Source organism: Engystomops pustulosus, chromosome 2, assembly GCF_040894005.1.
Source record: "Engystomops pustulosus chromosome 2, aEngPut4.maternal, whole genome shotgun sequence".
NCBI lineage: Eukaryota > Metazoa > Chordata > Amphibia > Anura > Leptodactylidae > Engystomops > Engystomops pustulosus.
In genome coordinates, this window is record NC_092412.1 from 107,327,427 (window position 1) to 107,355,224 (window position 27,798).

Sequence of the window (27,798 nt, forward strand, 5' to 3'; positions counted from 1 at the left end):
AGGCTATGGCAGTTGCTAAAGAGAGAAAGAAACAAGATTTAATCCTTTCATTTGATCCATGCTCCCCATTGGTTTTGCAAAAAGAAATCTGTAAGTTATTATAATGTTTTCTTTTTTCTTTCTTTATTTAAAGTTACTGGGCATTTTCTTGTATTCTTTGTAGACTGGAATACAGTACCATAAAAATGGAATACTATCCTATACACATACATGTGTGTGTTTTTGAAATTTTTTTTTTACCTGCTACCTGCTTCAACATATAATTAAAGGGAAGCTGTCACTCTCATCGAGTCCCCAAAACCGAAGGTCCTACCTCATTTACTGTAGTGAGTTGCTCTACAAGATGATATTAAAAATGAGTCTGTGGCTCCTGTGATTTACAAAATGAACACCCTCCCCAAATCTACATTGTAATCCTGTGAATTGAGTCAGCCGAGTGTTAGTGAGATGATCTAAGTCAGGCTGCAGTACCCTCTTCCTTCTCTGTCCTTTTGTAAACACACCCCCTGCACGCCTCCTGCACATATCATACACACCCCTTTCTGTGCTCCATCTTAGCAGGAGGTGTGTGTTTTGGAGGTGTGTGCAGTGGGCGTGTTTACAAGAGGACAGAGGAGGAATGGGTGTTGCAGTCTGACTTAGATCATCTCCGTTACACCTAGCTGACTCAATTCACAGAATTACAATGCAGAGTGGGGGAGGGGATTCATTTTATAATCCAAAGCAGCTGCTGACTGATTTTAATATAATTATGCAGAGAAATTCATTATAGAAAATGAGGTAGGATCTTCGGTTTGGGGGACTAGATATGTCTATTAGTGCACAGTTGCCAAGTCACAGCAGTTGCAGTGGTTAAGGTTGTGACTGGGCACACAATCCCCTCCTACATGATTTATTAATAATTACATAATTTACTTATCTTGCTGGACATCTTTCGGGCACTTTTCTCTTTTCCCCTTTTCAGGAAGAAAGTGGCAATGGAAGCTGCACATTGTTTTTTGATACCATGCCCCATATTTATGGTTTGTGCCCACTCAATAATTACGTTGTTACACTACGTAATTATAACACCCTTTGAACCCTCGGACACAGGACTGCTGTACATCTATATAACTTACTGCTGCAAGGAATCCTCTGTACTTCCACCCTTCCCCTACAAGCAGCCTCATTTAGCACCCATTCCACCCACTCCCCAATTGCAGCACTGTTTGACTAGTTCCCAACCCTCCTTAATTGACAGAATAATTTAACCCCCACCTCCATCACCCACTGACAGAATCTTTTACATGCTACAAGTATTTTCATGGCAAAATATGATGTGCCAACTCTCTGTCTTACACACTGTTAATCTACCAGCTCAGCATCTTAGCACCAATGCCAGAGGCTAGAGGTCCTGGCAGCAGACAGGAGATTAGCCAGGACTTTCAGAGGAAGTTCTTTTCTGGAGATTACTCAATATTCTGACAGAGCTTGCAAGTATTCTTCCTATGCCAAAAGTAGCAGTCAGTATCAAGTAAGGAAAGTGGTGGTGAAAAACTACAATGGTAAATGTAATTTTCTTGGATATGACTGTATGAAAGGGGCTGATGAGAAATACAGGGGATTTTACTGTGTGTTACTGTACCATAATCAGTTCTAACTGTGTACAACAGGGCTCATAACTATTATAGAGGTAGCTTAGAACTGAGCTCCTGAATCTAAGCTGTCATGTTAGAAATGTTGATTTATAGAAATACTGCCTCCGGGTAGGCATATATGTATACATGTATATATAGAGACATAGGATATATATAAAAGGTAGAAAGCGGGCAGCACTCCAGGGTTCCAGATTCAAAACAGGGTGATCTTTATTGAACAAGTGGCGACGTTTCAATGTGAAACATACATGCTTCACCAATGCTTGATGAAGGTGTTTCACACCGAAACATCGCCACTTGTTCATTAAAGATCACTGTTTTGAGTCTGGGACCCTGGAGCGCTGCCCGCTTTCTACCTTTTTTTATATATAGAGGACCAAGCCAGGACCTATGGGGACGCTGCACCCCTCCTTCTGAGGAGTCTTTTGCTAAACTGGCTACTATCTTTGCATTAAAGGCAGGGCAAGTGTTGAGGACAAGTTGCACAGAGCCAAGCTAATTTTGGGGACCCATGAATCTTTAGCCTTCTTGGCCATATGGATGCCAAACATTGGTATAAAGTTGGTATAAAGAAGATAAAAGTATGGGGAGTAGAATTCATCCCAGTGTCGTTTAAAAACCTGGGTATGGATTTAATATTAGCATTATAAACTGCATCCCTTACAACTAGTGTTATATTTTGTTTTGAAAACAATTTGCTGTTCTAATAGTAAGTGAGCTACGACAGAACAAAGTACATTTGTTCTTTAATAAAACCAAAGATTGCTTTATTTTTCAATTAGTTATGCTATTAGCAGAGCAGGCGAGGTTAAAACTGAAAGGAACAATTTATCAGGCAGAACATTTGAGTTTTTAAAAAATGTTGTGTTATAAAGCACTAATATATTTTGAATGTACATCTGCATTCATCAAACTGTCACCGGCAACATATAAATCTGTAAGTAACGGAAGAGGAAGATAATTTGTATTTGCATTCCTTTATAATTAAACTTAGTTTAAAGTGGAACTACCTCTACAATTTAGCCTGCATTCACATCACATTTTTGCCCTTTGTTTAAAGGATATAACTAGCACTTTCCCAATATATCCTTACAATAAAATATACATAAAACCACATACAAACAGGTGTATCCGGACCAAACCAAGAATCACTGAGCAGACTTGCTGAGTTCAGGTCACCGGGGGGAATTAATCATTGAGTTTTTTGTTTATGTTTGGCATTGTTCTGGCGTAGTTATGGTACAAATGCTGTTTTGAGACTTTCCATTGCGCCAAAAGAACATAGGACAGTGCAAAATAAGACCCTGCTTGAACAAATTCATTATTTGCTTAGACAAGTTTTCACAGTACTGAACTGAATTCATGATTTGTTATTTGGAGCAAATTTTCATTTAGGTGCAGATTTTGGCACAAAATGACTCCAGTCACTACGTGGCATAGAAATACCACTACCAAATTTATCAAGCCCAAGGCTTAGTGGGACCTCTGCGCCAAAAAAAAAAACATTTTGCCACAAAAAACAAAAACAAATAAATTAACATACATACACTCACATATTAAATAATCAAGTAATGATTAAGTCCCCCCCCAGTGACTCTAGTTTCTGTAAACTAAATCCAGTAAATGGATCGAGTTTCTCAGACCAACTGTACAGTCAGTAGGAACATGTATCAAAGCAGAGACCTATAAAAGTATACAAGTATCTATATAGATCATATAAGTTTGCAAAAGAGAGATAGAGGGAAAGTCCAAAACATTTTTCAATAATTACCTTTTCAAGGGGCTGTATTACAACCACAATATATAAATATTGAAAATATAAGCCAACCCAACCCTCAACCCTTTGCCGCTCAGCGGCGGATATATCTGTCGCCAAGCTCTGGCACATAGCGCTCAAAATCGGAGCTGGGCCGACATCAGCATGCACGGGATGTCAGCTGTAACTAACTGCTGACACACCAGTGTAACACCCGCAGTCGAAATGAGCTCCGAATGCAGGTGTTTAACCCATTAAATGCCTGGCATATAACATGTCTGCCAGGTGTTTCTGCCTCACGATCTCCCCCCGTGACGTCTTTGGGAGACGCCAATCGTTTTCGTGGCAGCCCTGAGGTCCAATCAGGACCCCAGGGCTGTCCGCAAGAAGTGCCTGTAAGATCAAAAGGTACATTGTCAGCCTATGCTTGTACATCAGTATTGCAGGGTATTATCATGAACAAGCAGATGATTGCTTGTTCATGTCCCATGGTGGAGCTAATAAAGTAAAAAAAATAATGTTCTTAATCAAAAATAAATTAATAAAAAAAGACCCATAAGCCTCATAAACATATAAAGAGACATATAAAGCAAAAAAAAGTTTAAATCACAACAAAAAACCCACGTATATAGCATCACTGAGTCCGTAACAACCCGTATCTGCCTGAAAACAGGATAACTAAAATGAACAATCTCACAATCACTTTGATAAGTAAGTGTTCAAAAGTTATAACCATATGAGCCTTAGGGTGTGTCTACACGTTCAGTTTTTTAGATGCAGTTTTTGGAGCTAAAAGCTGGTTTGGAAGATAATAGGTTGATACAAATAATTGAAATGTAATTGCTGTGCTGCTCCTCCATATATTTTTACTCCATTCCTGGTTTGGGCATCAAAAACTGCATCTGAAAAACTGAGCTATAAACTGGCTGCATTCTGAAGGGGTTAAGATCTAATGGCTGGGTATGGATGAACACATTCAAGTTGACTTCTCATATTATCATGTCCAGACCTTTTCCCACAGGGTACCATTATATTTGGGCATAGGGTCTGAAAGACCCACACCATAGTACTACTATAGTACAGGTATGCTGGAGACATCTCTGTTATTTCTTCAGTTATTTGCATCAGATATGCTAAAACAAAACCAGGTGAAGAAACTACACAGAGATGAGGTATAATGGAAAGACTTTCACTTATTCTTATTCTGTGCCTCACCACACTGTGAGCCCAACAGAAGGCTATGGGGCCATGAGTTAGCCAGAGTTTGTGTGCCCAGCTCACAACCAAATATTTTCCCCCTAATCCTGTCCCCAGCCCCGCTGACAGCGGCAGCAGAGGGGCTTATTCACAGCGCTGGCCGAACATTCAACCAGCGCTGTGAATAAGCTCCTCTGCAGCAGCTGTCAGGGTGCTGCATCGCATAGAGCCGGCAGCGATTGCGCAATACATGCACTGCTGCTGGCGATTCTTACCAGGTGCCTGACTGACAGGGGCGTGAAGGGGGTGTGTCGGCCTGCCCCCTCATGAATACGGCTTACTGCTAGGGGACCTGTACGACGATCCGACCTCTTATTTTGTAAGAGATCGGATCGATTAAAACTAAGTTTACACACACAAATTTTAATAGAAATTGAATAAATATAAAGGGGCTGTGGACAGGATTAGGGGGAACATATTTGGTGGGGCTACTTTTCGGGGGTGACAGGTCCTCTTTAATAAGGAATCTGCAGGGCAATGGTAAAGATAAACCAGTGTTTTCAGATTGATTTTAGAAAATGTTCATTAAACATGTTGGTCCAAGGCCAGAGGACCTGTGACTAATATCACTTTAAATAGGCCATCATAAATATAGTGTGAAGTTCTCTATATTTTTCACAATAACATTTTGGTTTGACTATTGTTTTACCTGAGCTTTGCAGATAATATGCTGTATCTTGTTACCGTATTTTAGAATGTGGTAAATTATTGTGCATTGTTATATTTTCTCACAGCGAACCTTAAAAATCAGATTAATGACCTCCAGGAAGCCAATGAAAGTGCTATTTTAGAGCTTGCAAAAGCCGATGAGGAGATTTTACAGCAAAGAAAGGAATTTGCAAAGATGAAATCAGAATATTCTCAAAAGCTTGAAGATTCAAAAGAAGAAATGAAGATTCTTAAAGAGAAGGTAATACCTGTCATAACAAATAGTTTTACCTGTAAGTAGATCATACATACTTTAGGCTGATGTAAAAGACATATTTCAAGCAGGCAGACAACAATCCATTAAATCCTACAGTAAGTGCCCAAAATTTTCCATTTAGATGACTGATGCTTAAAATATAATAATCGGGGTGTATGGTTTTTCCAGAAAGATAAGTCATGTTAAAATGTAATTTACTTCACTAGCCTTTGGCAAACAAATAGCAGGAAAACACCTTGTCCACCTCTTTCTCATAATAGAATGTGCAAAATACTCAAACAGCATTTCAAGAAATATTAGGCCTAAATAGGTCACTGTAACCGTAATGAATGTTAGTATGGATGTGAAGATGTAAACTATTGTTAAATTTATCTGTCAGGTTAGTATCACGCCTGTGTTGTACAGCAGTAACGCTGAGCTGAGGAGAGACTTCAGCCTGAGATTCTGGCTGGCTGGACTGTTAGTGTTAGTGCAGGTGAAAGTGCTCAGCTTTATGGGGACAGAAGGAAAGATGCTCTGGCCTCAGTGCCCTTAGATGATGTCACAACAAGAAAGTGGCCACCTGCTTTAGGAGAAGCTAATAAGAAGCAGCATGATATAGGTATCGTTGGAATTGTTGTCAAATGTTCTCTCCAGCTGTACTCAAACTATTTTTGGCGAAGTAACTTCAGAGTTACACTTTAAGGTGAAAATATCTGTGATATGTAGTTTACCAATTCTCTTCCACATGTTGTGAAATGCTTTGTCAGTTTGTAATTGCAGTTGAAATCCAATGCAAAGGTTTAAAGTAGTTTCATCTGACAATGTTTTTAACCTGTAATTTCTAATTTTGTTGTAAACATGATTTGTACATGATTTGTAGGATTATGATGACACCAAATAAATACAGACTTAATTTCCGTATTTGAATAGATTTATTATTTTAAATTGGGTGGGGTTAAATGGTAATACACACATTAAAGAGGTTTTCCACTTTCAGCAAAATAATTGATATTGTTTGTGTACAATATCGATCCTCACAATATCGATCCTCACAGTTTACAAGATCTCTGCTTGCTATTTGCTATAGAAAGCTTCTATGTTTACTTCCAGTTGATAGAAATCTGTCTCTGGTCATGTAATGAACGGGCAGGTCCACAAGCCGTTATCACAGAAAGTAATGAGAGCTGTGTGATAATAGCCCTCGTGCTCCTGCATGTCCATCACATGACCATGGACAGATTTCTATCCAATGGCAGTAAACACAGAAGCTTTCTTTAGAAGAACAGCAAGCAGAGATCTAGAAAATAAAGTATATTAGAACATTTTATAACTTTTCCTTACACAAACAATATCAATTATTTGCTGAAAGTGGACAACCCTTTAATGTTTTTCATATTCTATGCATGAAGGCAGAGATGGCAAGAAGGGTCAGCCACCCTATGTTGCGGTCCAGCTTACAGCTCTTTGCTTTTGTTGAGGGGAGATGGGTACCATATCATGGCCCACCCCTGCCTAAATAGATATCGTGATATCCCAGGGTGATGTTGGGATGTGATGTTACGAGAGCTACATATTTATTGACACAACTGTTCTAATGTGCGTCTTCCACGCACCGCTTCCTTTTACAAACAGACCTGATCCTTTTTGTTGACACAGTTCTTACATTATGAATCCCAAGTGGGAAACCTGCCAATGCCATTTCAGACCCCAAGGTAATTGTGTTGGTAAATATGTCTGTTGGTAAAAATTATGCCATGCTTGGTGATTGCTAAAATATTATATCATGCTAGAAAACTACAGACAGACATATGGTGCAAGCTAAACATGGGAAATTGTGATGGCAGTGGGCAAAACTGTGCTCAGAATTGATGATCCTGAATTGGCTTCACCAAAGCTGATAAGGAATAGGTTGTGCTTGGGCTTCAAATTGGCTGAGATTGTATAGATTGCAGGGTGTGGTAATAATCGGGAGTAGGGGGTATTGTGGGGCTTTACTTTTCTCCAATTGTTTTAACATTAGCTCCTATTTTATTTCATATATATTATTACAAATATAATTTTTATTTGACAACCATAGCATTAAACGTTGTTTAAAATTCCATTTAGAAAAATAAAAGAAGAGCTGAAGAATTTTAAAAGAGCAGTGGCCATAAAAATTTAAACTGTAAAACCTTTTATTGCATATTTTAATATTGTGCTAAAATGATTTTGCAATATTCTAGGTTTCTGACCAAACAATGTCAGTAGCTAGCTGTAGTCTGGAATCTATTTCTATTGATTAATAATAGATCTGCTACTCATGAAGTAATATATCTGGAGCAGTATTTTAGTTAATGGGTAGAAGGTTAGAAACCCCTCTTTGGGTAAATGACTCAATAATTTTAGATGCTGTATATCCTGTTTATAAACTCCCATAACCATTTAATGACATTTCAGAAGACTGGAGAACAGCCATAATATGACATATTAAGTAATGAATATGCTTTTAGTTATCACCTATTCAAAGGAAAAGATGAAAAAAGAAATAAAATAGAAGCTGGAGATAATATGCATGCAGTGTAGTTAGTATATGTAGCCTATGGTTTTCTAATAAATTCGACTTCAGGAATATAAAACACAAAACATTAACAATTGCAGGTTGTATAGGAGAACTGACCACAGTTAACTAATGATGAGAAAATATGATTAACATGATTTTTAACAATTTGTCTCAGGTTCCGCCAGTCTCTAGCTGAAAAACACTTGTCTTTGCCTGCGCCAGATTTATCACTGTGATGATGAATTCTGGTACAGTATAAGACTGTTCTTTCCTGCTTTAGACCTACTTCTAGTTGGTCTAAACTGTGCGCCAGAATTTTAGGCGCACAGACGATTTCCCGCAAGCTACGCCCCCTTTCTCGCGAGGCCACGACCATCTCCCTAAGGCCACACACCCTAAATTGAACAAGTCGAGAAAGTGCCAAAAAGGTTATAAAAGCCTTGATAACTGTGGCGCATGGCATTTTAGACTATGTTTTTGGCATAAAACCAACAGAATTGTGGTGCAAGTACGTTTATAAATCCCCCCTATTGTGTCTTATGAGGGTTGCTTACATGACTGCTTTTAAAATGTTACATGTATTAATCTATGAAATTTAAAATTCTGGCAATATTGGTATTGGTAGACCACACATAAATCATTTATTTTGGGGCTTTAAAAGTATATAATGGACCTGGACTTCTCTTTTAATCTAGCACAATGTGGGGTGAAAAGAGTGAAAGTAGCCTAAGCATAGTAGTACTGTCATGTGGCCATTGATGCAGGAATGGAGTAGTAGTAGAGTGCTCTATCCACACATTTAATACATAAAATCCAGACACACAAACACAAAATCCACATATAGAATTTAAATCAGGACTGATTGGGGTTCCCAAGGTCCAAGGGCCTGGAGACTATAGCTGCACTTCTGAAGTATATAATAACCTAGTGCTATGCCTACCTAGATTACTCTGTTTATTATGCATCTGATGTATATATACATTCCTTTGATGTCAGATAATATGGCAGTTCTATCATCGACATATATATTTAGGGACCTGTTGCAATTTACGTATTGGAGCCTAGAATCTTCAAATTACACTTCTGGTATCTAATGTTTTACCTATGTTTTTATACCAATATCACATTTCATATAAGGTAATAGTTATATAACATACCTATATTCTTACTTTGTGTGTATATTTTTTAATCTCTTTGCAGCATAGTAATATATCATCTAAATTACCTCATCCTGAAAATTACCAAGAGGGCCTTCTAAAAGAAATATCCCAACTGAGGAGTGAACGTAGAAGAATAAGGGCCCAAAGTCACCAGCTGAGTGAAGAGAACTACTGCCTTAAAGAAGAATTATGGGATCTTAAAATACAACACAAATGTTTGCATCAAAGGAACCATGCATTGACTTTTGAGTGTGAGTAAAATGAAAACATTTTCCAAAACAAGCTACAACTTTCTATTAATAATGCCAAATAACATTAGTACAAAATAACCCAGAACAAGTAAGGCTGGGTTCACATTGTGTTGTGTGCCATATGTTGTAAGGACACGTCAGGAGAATTCCAACATGTCCTCACAATGTATTGCACAGACATATCCCACCCTATGCCTATACAGTGGGATATATCGCCCGGGGACCCCCTCCTCTCTGAATGCATGATGAGGAGTGTACATCGGCAGCAGCCAGCAATTGGACGAACGGGGTGTTGCCAAGTGATTTCACTGTCCTAATATGGACAGTGACCTCAGTGGGTCCTCTCTCGCTCGGCAGGGCTGTGAGGAGCGATGCAATATGCTGCATTTGCTCCCTGTAACGATCTATTGCCTCTGCTGAGCGCATACGTCGCTCAGGCAGAGGCTGCAGAATGAAAAGCCGTCGCTTGTTACGCTTTTCAAACTTTTGGTGTACGGGAAGAATAGTGGTCAGACGGAGGCAACAACTATGCCTTTGTCTGCCACTATTTGTCAGTGTATAAGCTTCCCCGACATATACGCTTAGCATATACAAAATACATGATGTGAACCCACCATGTGCTTGTCCAATCACTGGTATTGAATCCTTTTTTCATTTATATACAACAGTTACTAAATGGCTTGAAACTGTTACAACATAAAGTTATTTGCTAGTTCAGATCTCACACCCCTCGGATCAACTATAGATGCTAAAGGGTGTGGGGTGATAAAGTGGAGAGAAGATTAATTTATGTAATTCAATAGATTAAGAGAGGAAAAGGCTTTCCTATTTACTCTATCTTGCGATACTGTTACTTTACTTTACCTTATTATGAAAACAACCTATCACACAAAGTCTACAGTATGTATAGTTGTATTACATAATTGTTTGTTTTGATAAATTTAAAGGGATCTGTCACCAGGAGACCCATTTTTAGCACTCCTAGGCAGTTGCCAAATGGGAGGGACTGGAAAGGAGCAGTCCCCCCCCCCCACCCTTCGGAAACTGCTCCTCCATGTGACCTTTTCAAATATATGAAAACACCCATCCCTTAGCTTAGCGACGCCCCCTGCTCCTCTACAGCCAATCCCGAGTGAGGGGAGTTATTCATATATTTGAAAAGGTCACATATTTCCCAAGGGTGGGGGGGGACTGCTCCTTTCCAGCCCCTCCCATTGGGCAACTGCCTAGTCACACAGCAGATGCTAATGAAAGGTACAATATTACATATATTTTTTCTGTAAAACCAATTTTTTATACAAAAACACTTTGGCAGCATATTTACTATGCTCTTTGGGGACTTGGGGAGTGCTAAAATGGGTCTCCTGATGACAGGTTCCCTTTAAAGGAAATGTCATTCGGTGACTTATAGTCATTATTTATAGCCTTGTCTATGACTTTCATAGGCAAAAAAAATATTATGAGGAAGAAGAGAATATAATAAGAACAAGCGATAGAGTACAAGGAAGCACATTGATCTGATGAGAAAAATTAGAGTGTCTTCTAGTCACTTATACTACTGATTTATGCAAACCTATTGAACTTTCAGGAAATTATTTGTGTAAGCAAGATGATTGCTTGGCTATAGGTTCTGCTGCTAGTGGGCAGAATAATCAGAATCTGTATAAAGCCACTTTTGTGTAAAAGAACCGGCCACTTTATTAGGTACATCTGTCCAACTGCTCGTTAACACTTAATTTCTAATCAGCCAATCACATAGCGGCAACTCAGTGCATTTAGGCATGTAGACATGGTCAAGACAATCTCCTGCAGTTCAAACCGAGCATCAGTATGAGGAAGAAAGGTGATTTGAGTGCCTTTGAACGTGGCATGGTTGTTGGTGCCAGAAGGGCTGGTCTGAGTATTTCAGAAAATGCTGATCTACTGGGATTTTCACACACAACCATCTCTAGGGTTTACAGAGAATGGTCCGAAAAAGAAAAAACATCCAGTGAGCGGCAGTTCTGTGGGCGGAAATGCCTTGTTGATGCCAGAGGTCAGAGGAGAATAGGCAGAGTGCTTCGAGCTGATAGAAAGGCAACAGTGACTCAAATCGCCACCCGTTACAACCAAGGTAGGCAGAAGAGCATCTCTGAATGCACAGTACGTCAAACAGATGGGCTACAGCAGCAGAAGACCACACCCGGTGCCACTCCTTTCAGCTAAGAACAGAAAACTGAGGCTACAATTTGCACAAGCTCATCGAAATCGGACAGTAGAAGATTGGAAAAACGTTGCCTGGTCTGATGAGTCTCGATTTCTGTTGCGACATTCGGATGGTAGGGTCAGAATTTGGCGTCAACAACATGAAAGCATGGATCCATCCTGCCTTGTAGCAACGGTTCAGGCTGGTGGTGGTGGTGTCATGGTGTGGGGAATATTTTCTTGGCACTCTTTGGGCCACTTGGTACCAATTGAGTATCGTTGCAACGCCACAGCCTACCGGAGTATTGTTGCTGACCATGTCCATCCCTTTATGACCAAAATGTACCCAACATCTGATGGCTACTTTCAGCAGGATAATGCGCCATGTCATAAAGCTGGAATCATCTCAGACAGGTTTCTTGAACATGACAATGAGTTCACTGTACTCAAATGGCCTCCACAGTCACCAGATCTCAATCCAATAGAGCATCTTTGGGATGTGGTGGAACGGGAGATTCGCATCATGGATGTGCAGCCGACAAATCTGCGGCAACTGTGTGATGCCATCATGTCAATATGGACCAAAATCTCTGAGGAATGCTTCCAGCACCTTGTTGAATCTATGCCACGAAGAATTGAGGCAGTTCTGAAGGCAAAAGGGGGTCCAACCCGTTACTAGCATGGTGTACCTAATAAAGTGGCCGGTGAGTGTAGATTACAACACCAGCATATTGTGCTAATCCATAAAATCAATCCATAAATTAAAATTTATGTAGACACATTTTATCTCTGTAGGTGACTGGGTTGAACATCATGGAACTGTTTCCGTGGACAAAATACATCCTCCATGTGGATGCCAAACAGAAGACCAGAGGTATGTTGCACATTGGGGCTCATTTACTAAGGGCCCCGCGGACCGCACTTTTGTTGGACGTCCCGACAATTTCCATTTTGCGCTGCTGGGACAGGGATTCAAAAGGGGTTTTTGGCGCTTTCATGAGATTCAAATTGGGGGACGGGCTATCCGACGGATTTGGACAAACTGTGGGATTTTACTTCAAAATTGTCGCAAGCCAAGCACTTACATGCACCTAGAGGAAGATGGCGAATCGCAGCAGAGTGCATTCCGTATGGACAATGCACTTTTGGGAACTCCGAGGGAACTCCAAGTAAATGTGCCCCATTCAATCAATTCACAATTTTCCTGATATGTCTGTTGTTGCAGGGTACTTTTTTGGGGAGAATCCTAAATAATCTGACAAAAAGGGGCCAATTATGATGTCAGTTTGCAAATTCCAAGCTAAAAGTAACACATATAACTCATGTTTAATTTATTGCATTTTATTATCTACTATCCCATGGCTTTTAAAGATGCTTGAAATTTCCATTCTAATGTTTAGTGTGACTTTAAAGTGACCATAGTCTTATCACGTCCAAAAGCTTATGAGAACTGATTAAAATGTTAATGTGCCTTATAGTAACCACAAAGAATACATCTTTACTGTGCCTTGATAACAAAGTGCCATTTTGACTCCCGCATCTCAACTTTTAGTCTTTACAGGAATGATGCTTTTAAAGTTGATGGAACATTTTCAAAATGCAAAGCAGCCTTGAGTTCTGCGAACATAAAAGAACCCTGGGAAAGTAAGTACTAAGAGTAATTTTCTTTTACATGCAACAATGATTAAAGATGGGACTCGGGTCTCAGACTGCTGCCTGTTCTAATTATTTCTACTCTACCTGTGCTGAGTAAACTCATTACTGAGTTGACCTAAGAAATGCTAACCTTTGCATACAATATAATACATGGATAAAATAGATAATTTAAGTCTGGTAATTCAGGGAACTTTACAGTAAATTATTAACATGTTTCCTCTTTGGAACTTGCTATACATCATATCTCATCGGCTGTCTCAGCACGTTATCATGAACAATTAAAATGAGATGGTGGCCTTTCTATAAAATACAAATGTAAATACTTTATATTATTACTTTCTAATGGAAAATAATTAGCCTTTAAGCATTACTAGAGAATATTTGATACATGAAGTTTGAAAGATAAATTAATTATTTCTTTTCTGGGGGGACAATTTGTCAGATACTTTGTTTCAATCCTTTAGTATAACATACTGTAGATACCTGCCATTTGTATGCAATTGCACCAATACTGTATTTATTGGTAGTGCACTATGAGGGGTCAGATTTCTATATTAAGAAATGCACTAGAAATGTTCATGTAGATATTAGTTAGTTCAAAATGTTAGAGCTATCCAAAAATACTGTACTGGGGACTATTTACACTGCCTGTGAAAGCATTACTAGTAGGCAGTAGTTTGACACCCATTTATCAACTGCCTCTAGCCAATAATCATGGTCAGGTTGTCTGTAGCAACTAATTAGAACTCAGCTTTTATTTTTTTTTTTTAAGTTCTGATTGGTTGCTATAGACAATAAAGAAAGGTCTTAACATTATAACCATGTGACAACAAGGTACAGATCATCATTAGTCAATTTATTAATGTACAGTATGAATATGCAGCAGTGATATTTGGAAAATATTGTACACTATTGCACTGCATGAGTAAGGCTTTACAAAATGCTGCAATGTTACATGATGGAATAAAAGGATCTTCCAAACAGAAAAACTCCAGTACGTCCACGGGAACATGGTTAAAACTTTTCTTCTTTATTTATATCATATAAAATCCTCGATAAACATCATATCAGAATAAGCCAGACTGACATGTAGGAGTACGCTAGACCGACACATTTTGGGGCTTATTTAGTAAGGGTCCGTGGGAGCACTTTCATCGGATTTTTCAACGTTTCCGGGCATTGCGTCGCTGTGACAGGTATTTAGCAGGGAATTGCCCGTGATCGGATTGTGGCGCAGCTTCGCTGGCTTTCATGCGACAGAATTCCGGGCCCAGGCATTCGGATAATCCGACTGATTCGGACTGAGCACGGGATTTAACTTTCGAATTGTGTTGCAAGACAATGTACTTACTGTATATACACTGGGAAGAAGAAGGTGATCTCCGGTGGACCTGTGTGGGAAAGCGACATATGCTGGATATCGAGCGCACAATATTAGTGAATCGCGCCACGGTGCATTATAGTCAGACAATGCACTTTGTAAATGTGACCCTTTGTGCTTACGGACTTATTTACAAATATGTCCTTAAGGACGAAACATGAACACTTGCTGATTTAACTTAATGTACTTACAGATAACTTCCTTCAAAGTGACTCCTTGTCATTCTAGGTAAACATGAAGAACGTACTAACTATAATGCCTCACCTTTTTCAATGGACAGTGAAGCCACTGAGGTTTTGATCATGGCTTCTGAAGATGGCCTCAGTAAATCTATTCAAACACATGTACTTGGTAAGTAAAAATTATTTTCGAAAATACCACATGTTCCATAACATATGAGATAATACATGCTCATGCAGTAGTGGCACATTGAAGACTTGCCATAAATATATGAAATGTTTTTACGTCACTACAGATCATCAAACATTTGCAAGACGTAACTTGATAGAATAGAAGCCAGTGACCAGTCAACATTCCCTAAGAATACGCAGAATAGGTGGCATCACTTTATTGGGGCTAGTCCAAAGAATCTCTGCACTTCATTAAGTGCATTCGTTCACTATTAGCACTGAGCTATTTCTGCTGAGGTGCTGCGTAAAGCAGGTTCAGCTGTTCATTGCCCTGACATGGTCATTCCTAGCTTACAGTCCTCATTGGTGTCCAGGTTTCACTTTGCCTTGAGACAGTTTTATACACACTATTGCACATATATGATATTCATATCTGTAGTGGATGAGCTGGTGATCTCAAACATCTTTTTAAAGAAAGTATTAGTAATAATATAAATAAATCCTAGTTGATAAGTGATCATGCTCATCATATACAAACAAAATATTACAAGTCAATGAAATAGTCATAAGTTGAAACAATAGCAATGGAAGCTCTGCGTAAAACAATTTACAATCTAGAATTGAGTTAATTTATGAAATTTGCACTTCGTTGATAATTAAGAAAAAATATTTAATTAATGTAATCCTATTTTTCCATAAGGACATTTTTCATATAGACAAGCAACCCTCCCCATACAAGATATAGATTCCTTTCCATCTTTATTATGGCATGCAAAGCCTACACATACTGACATACTGCAACACACCTGAAAAACCCCACTAACAACAAATTAATATTTCTTGCAGGGGAAGAAATAAATGACCAAAATGATGAAGACTTATGTTCTGTTAACCAGAATAGTGATATTCTTCTTCCAGTAGCTTTGCAGAGTACAAAAACATTTACTATGTCTGATATCAGAATGCAAACTACTAAAAGGTAAATTCCGCCTATTACAGATTTACTGCAGGTAGACAAAATAATTCAGGCCACCCAGAAAGGTAATTGTAATTGTGCTTAGCAGATAATAACCTAATCAACCATAATTTATAAAACATAGCCTACCAAATGGAGGTTATCAAGAAAAAGGTATCAATAAGATGGTAAAGTAACCAGATCAGACACTCGGGTAATATTATAATGGCTATTTCGGAAATTTCTACATAAATGTGATAAATTATTTTCATAAAAAGATGTTAGTAATGGCTAAATTATACATAAAATGTTCAGATATTTTAGCACTTCAATGTTAAAATATTTCACTTTTACACATACGCAGTTGTTTTTAATGAATTGCTAAGCATAGTCAATTAACACTTCTGTACGGAAAAAAAGTGATTCATTACTGCATGGTAAAAAAGACAAGTAAAAATTACATAAAGATTATATTTCTTTTCATATATAAAATGTACTTTACAAGAAATACTCAAAAGTCCCTTAAAGGTGAATGCCATGTGTTACCTAAACCCTGCTCACGTGGGTTTTTACTAGGTTTTTGCTAAAAGGACTGCTGGCTGCATGGATTTGCCTCTAGTACTGCAGTATTACTAGTAAATTAGGGCAGCCAAATCATACATTATTAGCCAAACGTTGGTTTGGTTTCAGTTGTGCACCAGAGTTGTTCCATGTGGTTTTACCTTGAAAGGGTTATGGCAGGGTTTAACACCTTTGTGCAAATGGACCCACTGTGCCCCTAAATATACCCCAATCACTTACAGAACTGTGTCAAAGAGAGCATCAAGTGCAGAGAAAGGCACACCGCCATTCAGATGTTACAATCAATCCATTTATCTAACCCTAGAATAATAGTACTGTTCTGATTACTCCACTACTAAAAGAACTTTAGGGTGCCAAGCAATGGGGTTACCATGCTAGCGCTGTAATCAGGCCACTGCTTGCAGTAACTCCAGTACGATAGTGGCCCTGTGTACATTGTCCAAATTTATGGCCCTTAAAAAGTAGAAACACACAAAAAAAATATGGTTTCATTCAAAAATGCAACTGGCCCTTCAAAATAAAACAACCCCTGATAAAGCGATGCCAACAGAAAAATTTAAAAAAAGTAAAGGCTTAGGTTGGTGATGTTAAAAAATGTAAAATATACGGTGTCTTTAAGGTAAAAAATAGGCTGATCATATAGAATTTTTTGAAACAAAGATGATAAGGTTAAACATTGTTATGTAGTGAGCTGTAAGGCTTTTTAGAGGAAGTTGGATTACTTATTGTAGAAGGGGTTCTCTCAGACATCAATGGGTTATGAATTTCAGGTCAGCGGGTATTCCAGGTACGAAAAGCACATTGTATATCAGCTGTAATTGGCCTCATTCACTTTATCAAATTTTGATAAGTAGACCAATTCAAAGGAAAAAACATCACTATTTTAATCCTGAAAAATCCATTTAAAGACAATCTACCATCAAAATTGAGCATTATAAAATGGACTCTTACTCATAGATCCAAACACAGTGACTGTGGTAATATTTTTATTTGCTTACATGGCCTCACTCCTTCTAAAATCAACTTTAAAAATGATGCCCCTCAGTGATGTCTTTTCACTCATTGTTACAATGGGTAGAACATGTCTCCGCTTCGCTTGCTCTTTCCCCCCTCCCTCTGCCTGTGTTATCTAGCAGAAGCAGGAAGTGCAGGGGGAGGGGAGAGCTGCTTATTGTAACAACTAGATAAAAGACGTAACTGAAGGTCTCTGGAAACACCCCCTAGAGCCCTCAGACCCAGACGCATAATTTTAAAAGTTTATTTTAGAAGGGAGGAAGACATGGATAACATAAATAAGAAGATTACTACAGTCACAGTGCCTGGATCTCTGAGTAAATCTAACTGGTTTTTCTTGATGAATTTTGATGGTAGATTTCCTCTAAGGATGTCCAGTATTCTGCATGTTTTCTTTTGTGCTGCAGACAACAACTACTTGTGTTGCCACGTCGCCCATTTGCTCCAAGAAGTGTTGAGGACCTAAAAATTGGAGATCTGGTAAAATTTTCACGTCCAGGTGGCAAAATAAGTAAGGGCTCCGTAGAATACAAAGGTCAACTACCAGGAAGAGAAGAGATATATCTGGGAGTTGAACTGGAGGGGAATGAGTTTGGAAAACATGATGGCACTTTCCAGGGAAGGCGATATTTCCTCTGGTAAGATAATGTCAGATCTTTCATTATGTCTTTCTAACTGTATTTTCACTGCAGTTTAGACAATCCTGCTGGGGGAATTGAGGCATTATCTATTGTGAGCCTTTGAACTTTAGTTTATCAAATTCAGCTGCCTACAAAAGCCAACCTAAAACCTGGACAATGGGTTGCTTTTACATGTTCAACTCCATATGTTATTCATACATTGCCACCTGTAAGTCATATGTATTACTAATTTTTATTGCATGATCTCAACCACAATGTTTTATTAGTGTAGTTCTGAATTTGGTCATATAGTTTAGATGGCTCTACATTTAGATGGCAGCACACAGATATACCACAAATCCAACACCCAAAAGGTTTTGCCATTAAAATTCCAATTTGTATGACCAGCTTTACACGGGGTTAAAATAAAGCCACTATGGCGACAATCAGATGGGCATCAACATGCATTCTTTTGGGCAGAGCTTTACATTTACATGTAGCTATACAGTAGTTTCCCAGGAAAGGAGTGCGATATTGCTGACATAGAGGTTCCCTTCAGATTTACATCAGTTAACAATGTAAAGTTGCCCACAGTCGCACAGGGAGCTCACATGTCCTTATACCAACATTTTATAAATTAAAAAAAAATAAATAAATATATATATATATATATATATATATATATATATATATATATATATATATATATACAGAATTTTATACAAATGACTGCTATCTGTCAATGATCTCTTTTTCCTTTTTCCAACAGCAAACCAAATAAAGGAGTATTTGTCAATTTTAGCAAAGTTATCATGGCCTGGAAATAAATAATGGAGACAGATGTAGCTTAACAGCACAACAAAATTTTTGCAAAACCCAGCAAAATGTAAAATTCTGTGTGGTTATTATATATTTTGATTGTTATAAATATTCTTTATGCCAAAGGGAACATGTCACTGGCTGTTAAACTCCCTAAAGTCATATGCAATTGAGGTGAAACACTAGAGGGGGAGCATCACTTCAGGCACCTGTATCTTGGGCTCTTTAGCACGTTGGACTATTTCACTATCATGTAATTTAAAAGATAAGAATCCACTTTTTTTGAAGGGATTGTTAAATTTAACAAAGCGTATTCACACCGTACCTGGTGGTGCTGTTAGTTTATTGTAGTAGAAGCTAGTGACAGGTTCCCTTTAAGACTCATCTGATAAAATATATAGCTATATATTGTTCATTTATTTCCTAATGTCAAATGATCATTGTTTTTATAAAAATATTTTTAGTTTCTGTTTCATTGTAATTATTAAAAATAGCACATTTCATACAGATTCATGCTTTCAGAGATAGACACATTTTGCAGTAATACAAATAGTTAAATGCATAGAGCTGTATTCTAGTTAACCTACTGTAAAGTGCATTGTTCACTGCTGGTTTCGGATATGTCACTATCTTTACAACATTGATACATTATAAATGTTCAGTTTCCAGTCCTTAGAACTAGCTTGATCCATAAAAATTAATTATGCTATCTCCTGTTGCAGAATTTGAGGCTGCCTCTTTAATAGGACTCCACCTGGGTACATTGATAGACCACCTTGTTTCTTCTCCTTTATACAGATTACTGTGCTGTTTGCACAATCCTGTGTTCATGTCATAATTTTAATGTCACCAGATTTAACAATGAGCAGCTTTATTGTTTAATGATTGTAAGCTGGTCAGTTTTCATCAGTTACACACTATCCACTAAGTTATATATATCAGCATGAAACTTGCTGGTAATTGACTGCAGATGTACCTTATCAGCAAAGATATTTCACTGGTAAAACACAATTATAACTGAAGAATGTGCATTTAGTGGTCTAGTAGTGTATTGTCATTGGGCAGTTGTATTGTACCTGCTCCGTATAGCACTTTACCTGTGCTAAGATGAATTGCTCTTTTGGACACCAGATAAGGGAAGCTAAATTTTATTCATTCTTTTAATTTAATTATTTTCTCAATATTGAAGTGATTTTTATCTTTTTCAAAATCTTTTTGACCAAAATCACTAATTGGAAGTACAATATGCCAAATCAACTGAAAATCAACTTGGTAAGTTAAAAGGGGGTCCTCACAAAAAGAATAAAAATTATAATTCCTTTGTTTATATACCGCACACAGATTACTTAGCACTACACAGAGCTTGCCAAATCATGGCAAAATAACACTTTATCTAATTCAATGTAATTAACAAAAATATAGTTACAATTCTTACTCATCTATCCTTTGGTTGTATATTTTGGTTGTCCTGGATATGACCATAAACTCTGTTCTGACTTTGGTCTGGTATGTCTTCCTGTCTGCTCAGATTCCTCTCACATAAATGTGAAGGAGCAAAAGGGAGGAGTAGGATCAGACAGCACTAGAGACAGAGGCACTTCCTATCCAGCAGCGTGAGAAGACCTGTTCTATAGACAAGATATTCACTTGTTCCAAAGATGGAGGGGGAAGAGATGAGCGGACGCAATGGTCAGGTTCACCGATCAAGTTCGATTGACCCAGACATATTGCCTGCTTGGCAGTCAACCTGGCAAACTGACACTCCTAGCAAATAGCCATGGTTATGATTGTCCAGAGGGTGTCCCAGATGCGAGCCCGATTATTGGGTCCGCTCATCTCTATAGGGGGCATAGAAGTGCTGTGTGTTTTATTGGTTAGGTAAGATAGCAAAGCAGAGTGTGCCTTATATCCATGTCATGACTCAGATTTGTGTCATATCTTTTTTTCTACTTGTCAGATACTAGTAGAATTATTAAAACTGATGAAAATGTGGCTACACCCTATAAAATAGTAATCTAAGCACACTGTCAGCACATAGCATCTTGTGCATAAGCGAACCACAGAGGAATCAGGAAGTGCCCACAGTGCTGAACTAATGCAGTGATAAGAGCATAATCCTAAATTAAAGTGAGTAAAATTGTAAAGTAAGGGGTTAAATGTTATCTTTATCACCTTAACATCACTAGAGAATTAAGATTTGAGAATTTGAAAATTTCTTTCATGGGCAAACCCCTTAAAAGTCTTCTAAAGTTATAACTGCATACAGTGACACATGGCAGATTTTAAAACTCAGCGTGTTTCCTTAAGGGGTAAATGTGATATTGATGACCTATTATAACCTCTGGGCTTAGCAATATATTGAATGTTATATGGATATTGATATTGTTATTGTAAAGATAATTTGACTTTTATCTAATGGTTTTGTATGTTGAAAAAGTATTCATAAAGCCACATTTATGAAAGGATGTATCCAGATCTAAGGTCTTAAAGGGATCCTGCCACTAGAGGGACATTTTTAGCAGGAAACACATTCCTATAGACTCAGTAATCTATAATACAAACACTGAATTTAAAATAAACTAAATTAACTAATAATAACTTTACCTGTGACTTTACATGGTGCCCAGGGGCGTGTTGCCAAACAAGTCCCCATCTCCTGAGGTAAACGCTTGTTCTCGTAATTCTTCGAATCAAGTCTCCTCCACCTTATCTCACAGCCACATGTCTCCGCTCTCTCTATGCAGGGCTAATAGTGGCTGCTGATGAGGTGGAGGAGGGAGGATTGATTTGCGCAATGGCAAGAACAAATGTTTAGCTTAGGTGATGGGACTCGGCTCGCTTGCCCACTCGCCCCTGGGACATGCATGTGAAAGTTGGCAGGGAGCCAGGTAAAGTCTAACGTAATATATTTCAAAAATCATAGAACTCAGAGCTTTTTGGATTATACAATACTGTGTCTGTGGCACCTGTTCCCTGCTAAAATGGCCCTCTGGTGACTACATGGTAATCTTTTTATTGTACTTTAAACTAGTGTTTAGAACTATATATTTTGCTGTTTCTCTTAGACTACTATAGGATCTCATAGAAAATGTATCTAAATGATATATGAGCACTTTTTTTTAATGTTAGCTGTTGCTGAATGGGGTGAAGAAGGCTTATAATGTCTCATTTTGAATGGAATAATTTAATGGAACTATTATTACTGCAAACAAATAATTCCTGACCAGAGTCAGAAGTGACATAAGGTTAAAAATACAAACCTGATAGGTGTTGTGTCGCAGTGCTGGCAAGACACGTGTGAAGTGACTACCATGCTGGTCCCTAGGGAAAATCTGTCCTATGACGTTTCTCCAGAAGTCTACAAGATGAAATCTGATGGATCAATCAAACTGTTATCAGCCTCTCTGCACTTGCTCTCTCTCTCCGGGAGCGATTCCCACCACATTAAAATTGTACAGCAAAAGAAAATGCCTAATATTAAAAAAAATAAAACAAATTTCTTGGAACATTTATCCATCCAATAATCATATTGTGAATTGATATCAATTCTTTAAATATTTTCTTCTACTTGCAAATTTAAAGTAATAGCATGACTTTATTTCCATAATGCTCACACTTAAAACACAATGCTCTTGGATAATGGCTAGAGTCAAGTGTTTTCACTTGGTTAAGTCAGTGAACTGAAGATTTTTAAATCACAGCCTCGAGCTAAAGTAATAATTTTCTAGTTTATATTTCTGTGACTTATTTACTTGGTTGGTAGAATGCTTTGGCTTGGTTACACATCTTACTCATTTGCATAAATACATTCTGCTGCCCCATCATTAAGAAATATTGTTGCTGTGTAGAACAGGCCCTCACGTTCACGATTCAGCCTTTTTAGGATAAAAATACGATAGAATAACTGTACCCACTATGATGTTTTTTAATCTATATGGTAACCTGCTCTTCTGTTACCATACTTAAGGAGTTTTGTTTCCATTCATTAGTGATATATCTGCTCTCAAATAATTAGCCAAAGATCGATAGTCCTTGCATGTCACATATTCAAGGTAATAGTTGTGGGGACACATAACTTTATAACATTAATGTAGCTGTTCTTTGTGGGCATCCACCACACAAATATGAAATAAAACAATTTTAAAGAATGATACATTAACAATCCTAAAAGGCATAAATGATCCCTGAGAAAAACAAGGGCTTTCAAGAACACTCTGCATTACTGTGACTTAGTCAAAGCAAGAAATAGGACAGAACTGTTTTTGGATGCCAAGAATCAAAGCTTGCCAGAGGACAGAAAATCTATCATGTCGCTATGCAATTGTAAATTCCATTCAACAGCCTGTGAGTTTGTTTGCTGGGACATCTTCTACTATTCCTTGAGGCAAATGTCACATACAGACCAGCATTTCATTCAGGTTTTTAAACAATGTTTGAGGGGAAACAAATGGCAATTTTTTTGCATTCATGTCCATTATTCTGAAACTCTTTTTGAATTCTCAAAAGCTCTTTGCTGTTTACTTGTGATGAAAGGATTAAAAGCTGCTGTGATGGGATAAGCATTCATAGGCCACCTCTGCATTTTTCATGACTCCTTAACTATTTAGATTGTTCAGTAAACCAAGAAGCTCCTGAGGCAACATTATATCACTTTCTCAAATGTTTCGGAGGCAGATCAAGCCTTATCAAAGATGATGCAGTGAACAATGAACAGATGGTTGATGACAGTGGACCACATAGAATTGAATTGGGTTGTGTCTCCCAAATACAATCACTGTCAGTCCCAATTATCAGCCCATGCATACAGACGTGACACTCCATTGATCCAGTCAATTCTTCATTATACATGCCTATTACCTTTGTCCTTTAGTGGTCAATGTAAGTAAAGTTGTGATGCACCTGCTCGGCCACTATTACATTCACTCTTAAGGGATCTCACGTGGGATTTTAATGTGACTTCTGGTCCTGAGGATGGAGGGGGCTGTACACTCATTAAGGTATGCACACCCCTCCATATAAACTACTCCTAAATTAGTTGTTGGAGGGTCACGAAGGATGTGGTGATCATGTAGGTGGCGTGCATACAGTAATGACTGCACAGCCCCCTCTATCTGCTTACCGGGGTAAGTACAATATGGGTGACCCTATTAGGGTTTTATACTTACCATGGTAAAGTCTTGTATGTGTCCAACCCTTTTAAGGAAATAAGTGTTTGTGTTTAACTTCAATGAGCAGACATCAATGTTACAAATGTTTGCAAATTAATGTCATTATGTCCTTTCTGTATCAATTCCTCACAGTTTTCTAGATCTCTGCTTGCAGTACTTCTATAGGAAGCTTCTATGTTTCCTCCCACAGGACAGCAACCTGTCCCTGGTCATGTGATGTCACACAGGTGCACGGCTCGTTAGTATTCAGAGCTGTATGATGTAACAGGACGCACACCTGCATGACATCACATGACCATGGATAGATTTATGTCCAGTGGAAGGAAACATAGAAGCTTTCTTTATAATGACAGGAAGTTGTGATCTACAAAATTACAAAATGAATTGATAGAATTGCTGAAATGGGAACACCCCAAAAGAGAAAATCTACCATCAAAATCAAGTGTCCTAAACCAGATCCAGGCACTGTTGACTGTGGTAATATTCTTATATTTATTACCTTCCTTCCATCTAAAATCAACTTTTAAATTTATGTTACTGAGCCTGAAGGGCTCTAGGTGTTTCCAGAGCCCCTCAATGCTGTAGCGTCCCTGCACATCTTGCTTCTGCTAGATCTTAATGGTAGATTTTCCCTAAGTTTGATATCCTCTAAACTATAAATTGATCTCCATGCTGTATGAACATATGGATGCTGAACTGTTTGTTGAAAAACTAAGAAAGGTTAACAAGTTAAAAGCACCAGAATTCTCAGGCCCCTTATGCACCGAGCTGCAACACCAGCATGAGTTTTGTATAGCCTCCACATGAATATGTGTTAAATGCGTAGGTGATGATCAGCAATGGATCAATCAAAAAAAACCTGACAGCACTTGCACAGCATTTTTCACTGAGCCATTGCTATAGAAATCTTAGGTCACATTAACATGCATGAAAAACAGATGAAACTGGGATGCAAACGCGATGTAAATCTAAACTTCACAGATGCAACTCTTGTGTGAACCCAACCCAAGTTACACTGCTAAACTGACTAGAGATTCATTTTATTTCCTTTAGTGAAGGGTTAAGTTTTATTACCATCCTGGTGCATTTCATAGATGGAAGCTCAAACAGCTCAGCTAAGTTATATAGCTGACAGAAGATCCCAAAGAATGCTGCAAACATCTGACATGGAATCAAAGTCAAGTCTTGAATTGAAAGCAGTAAGCAGTAATTATATCATATGTTTGAGGCGTTGTCAACTTATACAGTTAATCATTTTTATATTTCACTGTGTCTATTTTTGAGAATATGCGACAGATTGGGATTATTGGGACCCCCTATCAACCTTTTTTCTCTATATTATATTATACTAGCTGTATTACTTGGCGTTGCCCAGGAAAGTAAATAACTACTCTTAGCTACAACAAAATAGAATGAGTTAACAAAAATATTTTGCAAATAACAATCACAAACCGCAGACATTAGTTTGATGTGTTCCAGTATCTGTCTGTGTTGACATTTCCTTTACCTGGTCCTGTAAAAAGGCTGTTTCTGCTGGTGGGGGTACTATAGCAATTGGGGTCATTACAGTGGAGTGTGGTCACATGGATTGGCTACCTTCCCCCCAGATTACCATCTCTGTGTTTGATACCCATAGGTGCTAATAGTTCCCCCTCTCCTTCTACTCTGCCCCTGTGTCAGTCCTCACTGTAGTTCTGTTATTCTATTTATAAATCACGAGCTTGGAATAAATAGTCTTCTTCTCATCTCTTAGCATGGGATTGTGGGATATAATTTGAGAAGTATTTGCAGATATGAGACTGGATCTCTGGTTGTGACTGGAATATCAGAGATGATATAAAATCAGATTGCTACTCCAGAGATATTATAGTATAATGATATAATGTTAGATAATTGCAGCATTAGATGTGACTGGGGTATCAGTGATGATTGAATGGCAGATATAAGATTGCAGCTCAGGATGTGAGTGGAATATCAGAGATAATAATAATAATATTTATTTATATAGCGCCATCAAATTCTGTAGCGCTTTACAAATCATTGGGGACAAATATACACTCACCGGCCACTTTATTAGGTACACCTGCCCAACTGCTTGTTAACACTTAATTTCTAATCAGCCAATCACATGGCGGCAACTCAGTGCATTTAGGCATGTAGACATGGTCAAGACAATCTCCTGCAGTTCAAACCGAGCATCAGTATGGGGAAGAAAGGTGATTTGAGTGCCTTTGAACGTGGCATGGTTGTTGGTGCCAGAAGGGCTGGTCTGAGTATTTCAGAAACTGCTGATCTACTGGGATTTTCACGCACAACCATCTCTAGGGTTTACAGAGAATGGTCCGAAAAAGAAAAAACATCCAGTGAGCGGCAGTTCTGTGGGCTGAAATGCCTTGTTGATGCCAGAGGTCAGAGGAGAATGGGCAGACTGGTTGGAGCTGATAGAAAGACAACAGTGACTCCAATTGCCCCCAGTTACAACCAAGGTAGGCAGAAGAGCATCTCTGAACGCACAGTACGTCGAACTTTGAGGCAGATGGGCTACAGCAGCAGAAGACCACACCGGGTGCCACTCCTTTCAGCTAAGGACAGGAAACTGAGGCTACAATTTGCACAAGCTCATCGAAATTGGACAGTAGAAGATTGGAAAAACGTTGCCTGGTCTGATGAGTCTCGATTTCTGCTGTGACATTCGGATGGTATGGTCAGAATTTGGCATCAACAACATGAAAGCATGGATCCATCCTGCCTTGTATCAACGGTTCAGGCTGGTGGTGGTGGTGTCATGGTGTGGGGAATATTTTCTTGGCACTCTTTGGGCCCCTTAGTACCAATTGAGTATCGTTGCAACACCACAGCCTACCTGAGTATTGTTGCTGACCATGTCCATCCCTTTATGACCACAATGTACCCAACATCTGATGGCTACTTTCAGCAGGATAATGCGCCATGTCATAAAGCTGGAATCATCTCAGACTGGTTTCTTGAACATGACAATGAGTTCACTGTACTCAAATGGCCTCCACAGTCACCAGATCTCAATCCAATAGAGCATCTTTGGGATGTGGTGGAACGGGAGATTCGCATCATGGATGTGCAGCCGACAAATCTGCGGCAACTGTATGGACCAAAATCTCTGAGGAATGCTTCCAGCACCTTGTTGAATCTATGCCACGAAGAATTGAGGCAGTTCTGAAAAAAGGGGCTCCAACCCGTTACTAGCATGGTGTACCTAATAAAGTGGCCGGTGAGTGTATATATATAATATTACATTACACAGGACAAAGAGTTGGAACAATAGGAGTGAGGGCCCTGCTCACATGAGCTTACAGTCTATGAGGATGAGGGTGTTGACACAAGAGGTAAAAGAGCTTGTATAATATTGCAGCTTGGTACCATTAACCCCTTAAAGGGCACAGTTTTTTTCCCCTCATTTTTGCCCTCCACCTTCAAAAATCCATAACTTTATTCATTTTTCTGTGTACAGAGCTGTGTGTACTCCATGCCGTGTACTGGGAAGCTGGAAAAAAATCCATATGTGGTGAAATGGTTAAAAAGACAA

At 38.5% G+C, this 27,798-nt stretch overlaps 1 protein-coding gene across 3 annotated transcripts in view; it reads left to right on the forward strand.

Annotated features, from left to right (window-relative positions):
- Positions 1 to 20,308, forward strand: part of LOC140118258 (uncharacterized) — a 37,049-nt gene extending 16,741 nt beyond the window's left edge. Inside the window, exons 4-12 of one of the 3 annotated variants that reach the window (XM_072135906.1) lie at positions 3 to 90; positions 5,385 to 5,560; positions 9,297 to 9,507; positions 12,487 to 12,565; positions 13,244 to 13,335; positions 14,957 to 15,079; positions 15,925 to 16,057; positions 18,037 to 18,267; positions 19,019 to 20,297. In XM_072135906.1, coding sequence (XP_071992007.1) covers positions 3 to 90; positions 5,385 to 5,560; positions 9,297 to 9,507; positions 12,487 to 12,565; positions 13,244 to 13,335; positions 14,957 to 15,079; positions 15,925 to 16,057; positions 18,037 to 18,267; positions 19,019 to 19,076 — 1,191 coding nt within the window. In that variant the 3' untranslated portion in view covers positions 19,077 to 20,297. Of the gene's footprint in view, positions 1 to 2; positions 91 to 5,384; positions 5,561 to 9,296; positions 9,508 to 12,486; positions 12,566 to 13,243; positions 13,336 to 14,956; positions 15,080 to 15,924; positions 16,058 to 18,036; positions 18,268 to 19,018 lie in introns of all 3 variants that reach the window. The other 2 variants (XM_072135908.1, XM_072135907.1) reach the window with 2 other exon arrangements.
- The last annotated feature ends 7,490 nt before the right edge of the window (positions 20,309 to 27,798 follow it).